Source organism: Gouania willdenowi, chromosome 16 (assembly GCF_900634775.1).
Source record: "Gouania willdenowi chromosome 16, fGouWil2.1, whole genome shotgun sequence".
NCBI classification, from domain to species: Eukaryota; Metazoa; Chordata; class Actinopteri; order Blenniiformes; family Gobiesocidae; genus Gouania; species Gouania willdenowi.
Window position 1 is genome coordinate 23,720,761 of NC_041059.1, and position 14,089 is coordinate 23,734,849.

The 14,089-nt window shown below is 37.5% G+C and overlaps 2 protein-coding genes across 9 annotated transcripts in view; one reads left to right on the forward strand and one right to left on the reverse strand.

The window, feature by feature from the left end:
• Positions 1-1,834, reverse strand: part of ubr5 (ubiquitin protein ligase E3 component n-recognin 5) — a 43,753-nt gene extending 41,919 nt beyond the window's left edge. For 4 of the 8 annotated variants that reach the window (XM_028469720.1, XM_028469716.1, XM_028469714.1 and 1 more), the window contains exon 1: positions 1,593-1,833. In XM_028469720.1, coding sequence (XP_028325521.1) covers positions 1,593-1,654 — 62 coding nt within the window. In that variant the 5' untranslated portion in view covers positions 1,655-1,833. Of the gene's footprint in view, positions 1-1,592 lie in introns of all 8 variants that reach the window. The other 4 variants (XM_028469717.1, XM_028469719.1, XM_028469718.1 and 1 more) reach the window with 2 other exon arrangements.
• A 6,086-nt stretch (positions 1,835-7,920) lies between these two features.
• Positions 7,921-12,913, forward strand: LOC114478196 (Krueppel-like factor 10). The gene is made up of 4 exons (XM_028471077.1): positions 7,921-8,009; positions 8,510-8,717; positions 10,549-11,353; positions 12,451-12,913. The coding sequence occupies exons 2-4, from the start codon at positions 8,517-8,519 to the stop codon at positions 12,690-12,692; spliced, it is 1,248 nt and encodes a 415-aa protein (XP_028326878.1). The 5' UTR covers positions 7,921-8,009; positions 8,510-8,516; the 3' UTR covers positions 12,693-12,913.
• The last annotated feature ends 1,176 nt before the right edge of the window (positions 12,914-14,089 follow it).

Consider the following 14,089-nt stretch of genomic DNA (forward strand, 5'->3'; position numbering starts at 1 on the left):
ACAGTGATGGATAGTTTACCTGAAATACTTGGACTTGCATTTCTTTGCTACCAACACTTCCCGCATCTTTATCATCTCACTGTCCTCATTTTAGTTCAGATGCCTCATACAGCCCAGTTTGATCAGATGCAACTTTAGATTGTAGTGCCTTTGTTTGAACACTTTCACATGTGCACAACTAAAATGTGATTTTCAGGGGTGTCAAACCGATTTTAGATCAGGGGCCAAATATGGAGCAGTTTGATCTTAAGTGGGCCAAAGATTTGTTTAAGGAAAACCAGTAATTTCAACATTTTTGTGTTTTCTCTTCTACAAATACATAAAATACAAAATATGTAAGAAACTGACGATATCCAATCAATAAGCGACACATATCAGGGTCTTCACTTCAATTTCCTAGATTTTATGACCAATTTCTATTTACCTAAGTGACATTCCTTGAATTTAAAATCCAGAACTAAGAGCAGTGGACGTTTCCTATCACAGTCTTTGACATGCAGGCATAAAAAACAACTCTATTAAGATAGATTTGCTGTGTAATTAAGCTGATCTGAGAAATAGATTAAAATTGTATGTAATAAGGAATTTTGTTTTATCACAAATGAATGTGTTAAACTCTTTGTTCATTTATGCAAACTGTTTGTCTTCATAATTCTATATGTCTATTTTACACAATGTAGTTGAGCTCTTAATTGTTCCAGAGGTTTAGACTTTAATGTACTCCTAGCTACCAGTTGAGCCTGGAAAAAGAACCAAGAAAGTGCATTACATGGACAGGTGAAAAACAATTATTGGACCATAAATTAAAACAATCAAGCTTATTTTAATCAAACATTTCCCCTAGAAGCAGAATGTACACATGGATGCTAAGCTAATACATCTGTGGCACTCAGGGGGTATTAAGATCCTAAATTTAGACTTTTGTTGGGTGTTTACAACTAATGTGGAAATGTAATCTAAATTATATATCAGCAATGTATCAAATCTAAAATAATTAACGAATAAGTATCTAATAAATGTCATGTTGGTCGAAAATAAATGAAAGCGTGGGATCACTGCTGATTTTGATACAGATCATGATCCTCCAAATTAGGAGTGTGTGCTCAGGACTAAGTTATACTAGCCAACACACTAGCCTGCTAGCGCTGGGAGCTAGCTATTGCTTAATTGACGTTAGCCGTTCCATTGATCACGACAATGGCTGAAATGTCCTCAAAACGTGTAGCGACACAAGAAAAAAGGATAGTACACGTATGTGTACATAGACAATTGGCCAATTAGCGATGCTGTGTTTTGTAGCCTTCATTTCCCTCTTTTCTCCCATCCCCCAACCCGCATTGTCTGTCTTAACTTTGACTGCCCGTTAGCCCCTGCTTAGCACCGTCAGCAACGGTGTTAGCATGTGAGCTAACAAGGACTGCTCAAAATGCCGGGCCTCGTTTTCACCCAGCAGGTCATTTAATTTTTTTGACACTTGCACAGACATATGACAGTGTCATCGATAGCCACACAACGACTTACTCTACCTTTACTTTAAATGTGTATTTCTCTTTGGTGTAATTAGCTCTTTCCCACAATGTGCAACCAAATACCTGTCATTGAGCTGATCCTCGGTCCCGGGTAACGGGTGAACCACGAAGTGTATGGATGTCATGGGGACTCTCCCGACCCACTCACAAGCGTTTGAACGATGTGGAAAATGTTATTCTTTTAACTGGTGTTCGTATGAAGGCTCATAAGAAACGTTTAATGGAGAAAATCCTCGAGTTTATATCCCGGATCCTCACCCACATGCCGCCATCTTAACTAGAGCGAGGTTGTTGTGTGTGTTGATTAGTGCACATGCTGTGTTGCCAGATACAGCTGACAACTCCCCGCCCCAAAATGGGTACACCCCGCAAAAACAGACACCATGGCCTCAACAAGAAGCTGACATTAAAACTACAAACATAGTATTGTACCCCTTCCTTTTACATGTTTTAATAACTTTGTGAGCATATGCAGGTTAGTGTTTTTGGAGAAAAAATTAGTCTTGCAGTGGTTCCCAAACTTTTTACATTCCCATACCCCTTCAGACATTTAACTTGAAGCCATGTACCCCCGACACTTAAAAAAACATTATAATGTAATGTGTTTTTCAACGTTGGAGTCGTGATCCCATGTGGGGTCGCCTGAAATTCAAATGAGGTCCACTGAAAAAAATACTGATTAAAAAAATTATTATTCTTTTTCTAATTATATCACCACACACAAAACAATCTTAAATAACTGTATTCCATAATTTGACTTTCTTAAATATAAATCTAGTTTAAATAAAATACATCTTGTCACTTTGAGCACTAATCCTGGCAACAACAAACATCAAAGGCTAATTCTAGAAAGAAAAAAAAAGACTGAAAATGCCAAAAATTAATAATATTAAAATGGGGTCAACAAAGGTTGGGATGGAACCACTGATGTAATGTCACATACAATGTAGCCCTACAGTAAAATTTGTCTCTAAATTGTATCCATCTTGTTGAGGAATAATGTGTAATAATAATAATAATAGTAATATAATAATATTCTGTAAGGAATGTAAATCAGTAAAGTATCGTATAGCTCTCGTCTTATTTGAGATTTTTTCTCTGTCACCATGGGTAGTCTTACATCGGCTAATGTGTATTTTGTGGTAATGCACGGAGGCTCCTGACTGCTGGTCGATTTATGTTCTAGTTTTCCATTTTTATTTTTTATTCATGTACCCCCTATGACAATCTGCATACCCCTGGGGGTACCTGTACCCACTTTGGGAACCTATAGGGTCTATAGCTATGGCATAAAAAATTGTTTAAACATAAAAGTACAACAGTCTACAGCCCAGATTTAAGATCTAGACATGTTGTTATTTGTTTTAACAATATTAGCATGTCTACATTTTCTATGTCTCCAGCAGTTGAAAAGACACACTGGGACAGATGTGGCAGAGAAAGAAAAGTATTAGTTGTATTATCTGATACCACTTGCAATATCATCGACGACATGTATTGGGTTATCTTGTTCAATATATACCCTTACCATCTACATTTAGATTATCCTTCACTCCATCCATAAACATGTTCTGTGTACTTCTTTTCTGTTTGCCTGGCAGACTAATGTAATATCCTTTGTTTGATTGATTGATTCAAATTCAAGATTGACAAAACTTTATTTGTCCCAGAGGACCAAATTTCCTTTGCACTTGTCCAATCCATCTCCATCTGGACCACCTTAGTTCTTCTAGTAACCCACACATTTTTTTTATCTTAGTCAGATTTTTGACCTTTGGACTGTGTCAGTTATTAGAAAGCACAAATTGTAGCTATAGTCAATATTTGTCCCCTGACAAACTGAGTGGAAACTATAAACTAAAAAAAACCAAAAAACACCCAACCTGGCAACCCAGTGCACATACAGCCGCCCCACAGTTTGGACACCCACAATCTGCAGAAAGCATCTTTTCCATGCAGTAGAGAGGAAGATAAGAGGGACTGGATCCTGTCACAACAATGCTCCAGACCCCTCAGTCTTTGTTCTAACCCTGGTCATCATGCACAGCACAATTAGAAAGGCCATGTGATGCATGTTAGATGTTTGCAGGAGGAGGCTGCAGGCTGCAGGCTGAGGCTGCCTGTCTGTCTTTGTGTGTTAGCACTGGGATGGACAAAATCATGTCCAATTTGTGTATCCCACCTTGTGTCCGGTCTGTGTAAGCTGACAGGGCTCGGCTTCTGCTATGGGATGAATGGATGGATGGATGGATGAGTCACAGATCAATAAATACAGGACAGCAGTCAATCTCACTCATATTTGTTCCCAAAGCCAAATTTAGAGGCTTTAGCGAATGTTTCAGTTATTTATTTTATTTTATTTCATACATTTATTTTTTATTTAGAATTTGTTAGACCAGGGGAGGGGTTCTCAACTGGTCTCACTCTGGGACCCACATTTTGCCACGGTCATTAAATCGGGACCCACTTTTTTTTTTTTTAGAATTCAATCAACCAAATTTAGTTTTTCAAAAATAGATGTTTAAAACAAAAGTATATAATCTTTGGGGGGGGGGGGATCTATATATTTTCCTGTGCAGCATGCAATTCTCAACATGCCTATCAACAGGAAAGTTTATTTCAAAATAAAAGACAAGTCCAACTTCAGAAACATTAAGTATTTATTTATTTTTGACAAGCTGTCCACGACCCACCCAGTACAGGACCGCGACCCACTTTTGGGTTCTGACCCACCAGTTGAGCACATCTGTTTTAGACACATACACACACACACACACACACACACACACAATATAAATATAAATCATAGTAATCAATAATTATTGAGCAAAAAAAATTATGATGATGGACTTGAAGTCAAATAAAAGTTGGCCAATGTTTTGGACTACAACAGCAGGTGGCACAATTTACCATTCAAAATTCTAAAGTAATCATTATCACATTTGTGTCATGTTCTGCCTGGCATGTGTCAAACTGAAGGCCAGGTGGGCCAAACTCTCAATTTTCCCAAAAATCTAGCAAATTGTCCTTAAATTATTCCACAAAATTTCTCAAAATTCCCCAAATTAGGGAAATTTAAGTGAAAATCCTGCAGGGACTGATATACTCACATACTTTATAATTTATACGTGAAAGTGCAAACCAGGGCACATGAATGTATAATTTTCTCTTTTTCTCACTTAAAATCTGTGGCCCAAACTGGTCTGTATTTGGCCCCTGAACTAAAATGTGTGTTGACACCCCTGCTCTATGTTGAAGAAACGTTTTTTAAATGATTGTAAGTACCGGTTATTCCAACAATAAAGGAACTCCTGCAGGTATTCAATTATTATTATTATAATTATTATTATTTATTTTAAGTAAACATTGAAATAAAATTCATATTCAAATCCAGTTCAAAAACTCAAGAGTCAAACACTCTTAGTCAGTCAAAGAAATCAAAACTTTCAGGTTATTTTTTCATTAAAATGGCTTTTCTGCAGCAAAGTGGCGTAATTGCAACAGCAAGAAGTTCCTGGCTGTGCTCCCTGTGCCCAGATTTCTCCCACAGTCCAAAAACATGTATGTTAGGGTTGCTTGTTTTAAGCCTCTAAGTTGCCTGTATAGGAGTGAATGAGTGTGGAATGTGTGTTCTGCAGACAGGTGTCCTGTATGTAAGGGTGAACCCTAGCTTTCAGCTGATATGAGGTGCAGGAATAGGTCTCCTGTCACTATGAACATGGTGCAGAAGATTAGCATAACAAGACTTGCTCCTGTTGTTAAGAATGGAGTGACTGTAATTAACGGCATCACGTCAGAAATGCAGGGACAGGAAAGGCGAGCGGATATCAAGTTTATCAAAAGGTTTTTTTTCTTCCCTATTTAGACTGAAATATAGTTAGTTAACAGAGAGAGATGAAGAAGGGCATGAATATCAAATAAAGCAAATAAATGGGTTAACACAAAATGTATTTCATGCTCACATTGCAGAAATAAGGATCCAGTAACAGTGGATTTTGATATAATTTTTTTAAAGTAGATATCAGTAGTTTTTTGTATTTCATTTTTGGCATTTTGTTTTGAAACATGCAAAATGTACATCTTTTGGTGTGTCAGAGAGATGAAATTATAGTATAATGAAAACATTTCTAAATAAGAGAATGTTTGGTTCCAAATGTCAAACACAAAAGCAGTGAAAAGTGAAGTTATTTTTAGACGGTCACAGGGTTATCTAATGACCTCTTGTGTTGTTAAATGTGGGGCAAAGGGTCCTCTCTGAAATCATTACTATCAATAGAGCAAGGTTAGAGAGTTCTGAGCTTAGCTTAACAATTAGCCTAACATGCAAGTTCTGGAATTCTAAAATGCTCACTTTGGGAGAACATGCAAACTCTACAAAGAGAGAACTGGGGCGTGGGATGAGATCCACATGGCAGCTATTACAAAAAAAAAAAAAAAAAAAAATGTGTTATTGGTAAAACAATAGATTATGTCCATACCTGAAACATGCAAATATGAGTTAAAGTTGAAATCACACAACAATGTTTGCCTACGACTGACCTTTTGTTCTGTTTCTTTTAGCTGTGAGTGAAGGTCTGGACCAGGGGTGTCAAACTCATTTTAGTTCAGGGGCCAAAGATGGACCAGTTTAACTCAGATTATAGACGGGAAAACATGCAATTTTACAATAATGTGCCCTAGTTTGCACTTCCCAGTTTAAATTAAAGGCAGTGGCTATCTGTACGGTTGCCGTATCAATGAACCGACATTCTATCTGTACGCAGCGCCCCTCATTGGCCAGTTTAGGTCACGTGACTAAGACTAAACTGAACCCTAACCGTAACTCTAACCTTAAAAATTGTTGCGATATTGGGTTATAACCTAAACCTAACCCTAAACCTAAACCTAAGACATTACATACGTGTATTTCGGTAAAAGTACCAATAGCACCCTAAACCTAAAGTACCAATAGCACCCTAAACCTAAACCTAAGACATTACATACGTGTATTTCGGTAAAAGTACCAATAGCACCCTAAACCTAAAGTACCAATAGCACCCTAAACCTAAACCTAAGACATTACGTAAGTGTACTTCGTTAAAAGTACCAATAGCATCCTAAACTTAAAGTACCAATAGCACCCTAAACCTAAACCTAAGACATTACGTACGTGTATTTCGGTAAAAGTACCAATAGCACCGGGGGTTGCTCCTACGGCAACCGTTTGAATAAACACTTTCTAAGTTATATGGGTATGTTGTTGTTTCTTGGTAAAGGGCATGTTTCAACCAACTTGAATAGGCGCATATCGCCACCGACTGTAGTGGAGTGTGTAAACCTTGGTGCCATTTACTTCAGGTTATTAAAAATAATAATTAAAAAAAAAAAGCTCAGTACCAATGGTGGTGTACACTGAGTACCGATATGGGTATGTTTGGCACTGACAATAACCAAGCATAAAGTTACATATATTTCCTTTAATTGGTCATACCTTTTTTTAATTTACCTGTAATTTGGGGAGCATTTGTGGAATCATTTGAGGAATTTTGCAGATTTTGTAAAAATTGAGAGTTCTGTCAGCAATTTGGTTTTAAAAATGAGTGTGGAAAACTGTGAGCCCTGGCAAATATTGAAAAGTTTCATTGAATTTGCATATTTAGAGGGGCTGAGATATCCGCAACTGAATTAGTTGGAAAAAAATTAAATCATTATCATATAAACTCTTTGAGCTTTCTTCTCGTTCTGCATCTATTGTCTGTGATGTTATGTTTTTTCTTCTCTTTTTAATGGTACAAATTAAATAAATAAATAAATAAATAGATTGAAAAAAATACTATTAAAAATTCTATATTTTAAAAAAAGTATTTTATTATTACTATACATGTCACGACCCCCAAGGTTGAAAAATCATACGTTGAATAGAACCGAGGCTGATATTTTATCTTAATAATAACACATGATAAACTTATATGTGGATCAAAAAGTGCATAAAAAATAATTATGAACCCAACGTATTAATGATTGCACTGATAGGCATAGTTATATTCCATTTATTTGCACACAGTGATAAGTTTGCCTTTGGATGTTATGGGCTCAATACAAACCTTTGCATTGAGACGTTTGTGTGAAAGTGAAGCTTTGTGTTAAGCAACAGTAGTCAGTACTGGTCAGTAGTTAGTCAGTGGTCAGTGGTCAGTAGGTACCTTAGGGCTAGCCAACTGGGTGAAGGCTTCATTTACTGGGCTGAGAGGTGAAGCCAGTAATGCTGAGCTGTTGTGTACCACGCCGGAACCACGTTATCGTCAGCCTGCGATCACGCACCGGCTCCCCTTCCTATTGGTCGGGCTTTAACACACCTTTACGTCTCATTGGACACTGTCATAAGTCCCGCCCCTAATCCCCCTCTGACTGCGTTTGAAGCAAATGGTAATGAGGATGAGGGAGACCCATTCTGACTCAGTTCTAGATTTAGAACGACCTGAGAGGAGAACGGCACACTACGTAAGTATAAATGTTATCAATATTTAATATAGAACTGGAGACTTTATCAATTTTTGCTCTATAACAAAAATATTGGAATTTTTTTTAATTTTTAAAATTTTTTTTTATTATTAATAATATTTTTTAAAATTCAATATTCTAATACTGTGACTGTTTTTTTGATGATGTTTGTGTTCGTCCTCATTTATCATTATGAAGTATGTATGACTAGAATGTATTGTAGTGGCTGTCTGTCTGCCACAGGGTCAGTCATTGGCTGTCCAGTGTTATATGTCTGTTTGGCAACGAGCAGCACACGAGCTGAGTTTCATCCCTCAGAGAAGTAGGTAAAAGGTCCCCAGAGCTGGAGAGCAGCTGCTTGCCACGGTTACATCACGTGGCTTCAATGCTAAAGCTGAATGTGTTACAAAGACAAACAATCTGTCTCCTCAGGAATCATTGTGTGTCATTCTGTTTGTTTCTTCTCCGTGTGAGACCCACATGTTTTACTCTCTCCTCAGAGCTTTCATGGGCCCTTCACAACTAGAGTCATTTGTCCAAGGAGAAGCGATGGCTGTGGTGGACATGGAAGCCGTGCACGCTCTGGTGTCCATGACTGAGCAATGGAAGACGACGCATACCTTGAGGCAGAGGAACTTCAGGCCTTTAACTCCCTCCTCAGACTGCTCAGAAGAGGACTCAGCTCCTGAGATACATCACACGCCCGTGGTAAATCACTGAGGAGCTTCAAAATATCGTAATATTTTGGCATCTTCAACTCCTGGCTAAAATATTGTTTATTTCCATATCCGAAATAAATGCAAGAAATATTTGGTAACACTTAACGTGACGTTTTATACATAAGGCTGACATTACACTGTCATTATCTATCATTAGCATGAATAAGGTGTCATGAAGGCTGTCATTAAGTGTGATTAGCTAAAATTTGACACCTTTGGAGCTAGGTTTGCATTTTTTGGGTTAGGTGGAGGGATCTAATGGAGTTAGGTAGGGTTAGCGTTAGGGGTTAGGGTTAGGCAGGGACACCTGCACTTTCATAGAAACTAAAATTCACCCCCCTCACTTTTCACAGAGGGATTTATTGTTAAAAATGTATTAGTCCAGTTAGATTGATTGAATGATGATCAAGTCAATCACAGCCAGCCATTTGACGAAGCCGGCGTTCTGAGAAGGAAAACAATGAGTTAAGAGCGATGAGTAAAAGGTGGGAAGAAAAAAACAAGTAACAGGTGGCAAAAGATGGTTCAAAGTGCCAAAAACATGGCACGAAAAGACTGAAAAGTGACTAAAATGGGCCAAAAACAGCCAAGAGTGACAAAAAAGCAAACAGGTGGTATGTAATGGTAAAAAGTAGCTTAAATGTGAAAAATGTGCCAAACAATAGTGAAAAGGGGGCAAAATGCGAAACAAAAAGAGGAAAAATTTTGAGAAAAAAATTAAACAAGTGTTGTGTTCTTTATTGGACCAAAGGTAGTTTATTTAGATAAAAAGTGTAAAAAAAAAATGGTTAAAGACCTTGCAAAAATTGACAAAAATTCAGGAAAAAGGGATATTCATTGGCAAAAGGAGCTAAATCCTAAAAAGAAAACAAAAGTGTAAAGTTTTTTGGAAAAGTGGCTAAAATGGGACATAGGAAGTTGCAAAATGGCCAAAGGAAATTGGTAAAAATGGGGGAAAGTTTCCCCCTTCTAAGGTTTTCTGCGGGAATAATGATTAAAATTAAAACATAAAGAGCCACATGTTGAGTATCACTGACAGCTTTACCATGGTTTTAGTAAATTAATTTAATAAACTAAATTGGGAGTCGACGGTTGCTTTACCAGAACACCCTCACTTTTAAAATCGCTGCTCCACCCCTGGGGTTAGGGTTAGGGTTTAGGTTTAGGTTTAGGTTTAGGTTTAGGTTGAGGTTTGGGATTAGGGTTAAGGATTAGGGTTAGGGATTAGGGTTAGGGATTAGGGGTTAGGGATTAGGGATTAGGGTTTAGGTTAAGGTTAGGGTTTAAATTAAGGTTATGGTTAGGGATTAAGGTTACGGTTAGAGTAACGAAGGGCTAGGGTTCACAGCCTTCATGACACCTTTTCCATGCTAATGACAGGTGTCATGTCATAATAATGACAGAAGTACTTTATTTATCCCAGGGGTAAAATACTTTTGTCACAGTGGCTCATGAAATAGTACAATAAAAAGAATAACCACTAAATAGAGAAAGAAAGAGAAAGAAAAGCGTTCATAATTAAGTAAAACACTGTAAATTAAGTAAGGATTAAATACAAGTGCACACCTTACAGTACAAAAAAATAAACAATAATAATAATAATACAAATATACAAATGTACAAATATAATGCAGATATATACAACAATCAAAGCTGTCAGTTTACAGTGATGAATTATAAAGTTTGATCACAGACAGGAATTATTTCCTGTGGTGTTCTGTGGAGCACCATGTATAAACCTTCAAGTAAAGTGTTACCAAATGTTCTATTGATAATTGTTGTTTAAAAAATGTAACAAATGTTCTCATTATTTCCTTCAGTGTATGACACCACCACAAAGCCCAACCATCTCTGAGGCTTCCAGCACCCTTTCTCCATTAAATCCTCCTCCAGAGACTCATTTACATCACCAAACATCTCCTCCCCGTCAAAGGTTCCAGTGCACCAGTGTGATCCGCCACACTGCAGATGGTCATCACCTTTCCCATAGCATTGCCTGTGTCTCAAAGGAAAATAGAGTTACCCAAGCTAATGCAGTGGAAACTAATGTAAATGCGAACTCTGTTGATGGACTCACCAGTTCAGACTCAGAGGAGACTGTGGCTGCACACAAAGCTGTGGATGGATCCACTTTAATACCTGGTGCTGCTGCAGAACCTTCTACTCCCATATACTGCCAAATTCTTCCCGTCTCCTGCCCTTCATACACAGTAGTGCAACAGACGGTGCAGACCACTGAGTGTATGAAACCACACCTCGTCCCAGTCTTCCCAGCAGTCAGCACCTTGCTCACACTTGTGCAGCAGCAGCAGCATAAACAAGAACAAACCCCCCCACGAGGACAAATATCTCCCCCAGGTCAGGTCCTCCTAAAAGGCCCTGTCATGGTTGTCATTCCACAGTCATCCATCCAAACTGCTGTCTACCTTCAGCCAGCTGTTGGGAGTTCAGGTGGCAGGTTTGCAGCCATCGCCCCTGCCCCTGGTTATACCATGTGGGGACAAAGACACACACCATCGCAGACGGAGCTGCTCCGAGTTCGCAGTCACATTTGTCCGTATGATGACTGTGGCAAGACGTACTTTAAAAGCTCCCACCTGAGGGCCCACATGAGGATGCACACAGGTGAGAAGTGGCTTAAGATATAGGAAATGAAAGGAAATCTGATGTGTGGAACCATGTGTTTTAGGTTTTTTCAAGTGGAAATTGGATTTTAAGAAAAAGGCTAAAGCAAAAATCTCAGACTCAGAGTGTCTGGGGGTGGAGCCTCTGAGAACTTTGGCCAAAACATCATAATACAGTAGAATGGGAAACATTTGACCTATGCACTAATGCAGTGGTTCCCAAACTTTTCACAGTCATGTACCCCTTCAGACATTTAACCTGAAGCCATGTACCCACTACTGCTGCACACTAATAAAACATAATGATGCAATGTCATAAACAATGTAGCCCTACAGTGAAATTTGTGGCTGAATTTTACTAATCCTGCTGAAGAATCATATATAATTAAAAAAAGAATAAGAAAAATCTTTAAGCACACAAGAAAACATTTTATTCAAAATGATCACTTCAGCTCTGTATTTATTTAATCAGCCTCCTCTCTTTTTCAGTGAGAAACCTACCAAACATTTGCTAATTGAGCGTATCACAGTCATACAACATATTCATCACCCTGAAACTGTGAAATACAACTCGCTACTACTTTAGTGAAAAGGATGAGGTTGAGATAATACACAGAACGCTGCAATGTTTGGCTGAATTTGAAATTTGTGCTTTTTTTTATGAGATTGTTTCTCTGTGGCTGCATGAGGGGGCTCTGCATGTGTCATTTGTGGAAATGCACGGAGGCTCCTGAATGCTGGTCAATTTATATTCTAGTTTTGATTTTTATTCACGTACCCCCTATGACAATTTGCGAACCCCTGGGGGTTCCCATACCCTACTTTGAGAATCTAGGCACTAATGAATTATATGTTTTATTGTATATAATTTAGTTTTATCTTTGCCCATTTTTAACTTAAAAACAAATTTATTAAAATAATTATCTAATTACCTTTATTAAGTAATTATTAAACTAATAAAATTAGAATAATCAGAAGTTACTTCATTTGCTTTATCACAAAGTTACCCAAGGTTTAACTTTAATATCCTGTTTAAATATACAACTTTTTTTCAATAGGGTTTGATTTCATTCCATTTTCATTACTGTGTTCCCACAGGTGAGAAGCCTTTTCAATGCAAATGGGAGGGTTGTGACAGACAGTTTGCCCGCTCTGATGAGCTCTCTCGCCATCGTCGGACCCACACTGGGGAGAAAAACTTTGCCTGTCCTTTGTGCCACCGTCGCTTTATGCGTAGTGATCACTTGGCCAAGCACGCACGACGTCACATAACAGCAAGAAAAGCTGCGGTCAGAGGTCAACAAGTTTCCTGGTCTTACTGTGCTGAACAAACTCTGTGATGCACCCTGAAGAAAAAATTGAAAACTGGAAATATACACTAACACTAGATTATACACTATAGAGACTAAGTGGCTGAGTGACAGTTCAATTGTTGTGCGACATTGATGAATTTAACTTGTCCTGCTGTTTGAGGTTTTCTTTTTCTTTCTTTTTATTTTTTAGCAAATATCAAAGCTGTGATGAAAGTCTACAAATATAATATATAATAGATATTCTCTGATATTTGACCAATGAAGAAGTTTGTGCAATTCACATAGTGATATGGAAATTTCGGAAATATACCACTTTTTAACTGGAGAGATGCATTTAAGGAAGTGTCTATTGATACGGAAACGTACGGAAATGTATCAGTAGCCCTAGGGACTATGGGTACGTTTTCCTTTTCTACATAAGTGTAATGTGCTTGTTTTACCGCCGTGCCAGGATGGCCGAGTGGTCTAAGGCAGTGGTTCCCAACCTTTTTTGTCTTGTGTCCCCCTTGAGCCTTTTTGTCATACCATGAGTACCCCCTCATTCATACGTGTTCATGATTCTCCAAAAGTAGAACATAACACAACTGAATATTCAACGCAAGTCAGTTTATTTCATCTTCATAAATTGAACAATTAATATTCTGGAATTATCTTCTTATTTAACATAAAATGATGATGCCTTCAAGGCAATAAAAATGATAAATAAGAAATAATATTATAGTAAACATTTGTATTATTAATACTAATATATTATGATTATAATGTTATTAAAGAAAAATAATAGTTGAAATTACAAAAGTAATATAAATAAATAAATACAAAACAAATAATTAACCTGCCTGTGTTATATATAACTTTTATGACATTTACCACAAAAAGAGCTACTTTGAATATGTCCCCTCTAAACAGGCATTTAAAATTTAAAAACAAGTCATAGCGCACACGTACATTTTATTAACGGACTTATGAAATGACTGATTATTTTATTATCTTGGAAATGAATTCTTAATTTTTTCCATGTACCCCCTTCTACTGCTGTGGGTTTGAATACTACTTTTATCATATTTATTTTTTCATTTTAACATATTTAACATGGCAAATTCCACCTTGAAAAAAACCCATACAAAAAAATATACATTTTAGGGTATTTCCTGGGTTAGGGTTAGGGTTAAAATAAAAGGGTTAGCGGGGTAGCTAAAAATAAATATGAAACTGACGGAACTTTAAGTCACGTGGTGCACCTATCACGTCACCCAAACTGACCAACGAGGGGCGCTGCGTATACATAGACTGGCACTCTATTCATAGGTTTCCGTATCGATAGCCACGGCCTTAAATTAAACCTGATTTCACATGATCTTTATTCAAGTGATTCAACGTTACTTTATTCAGATGCTCATGTCACAAATCCAAGTCTTGAGATG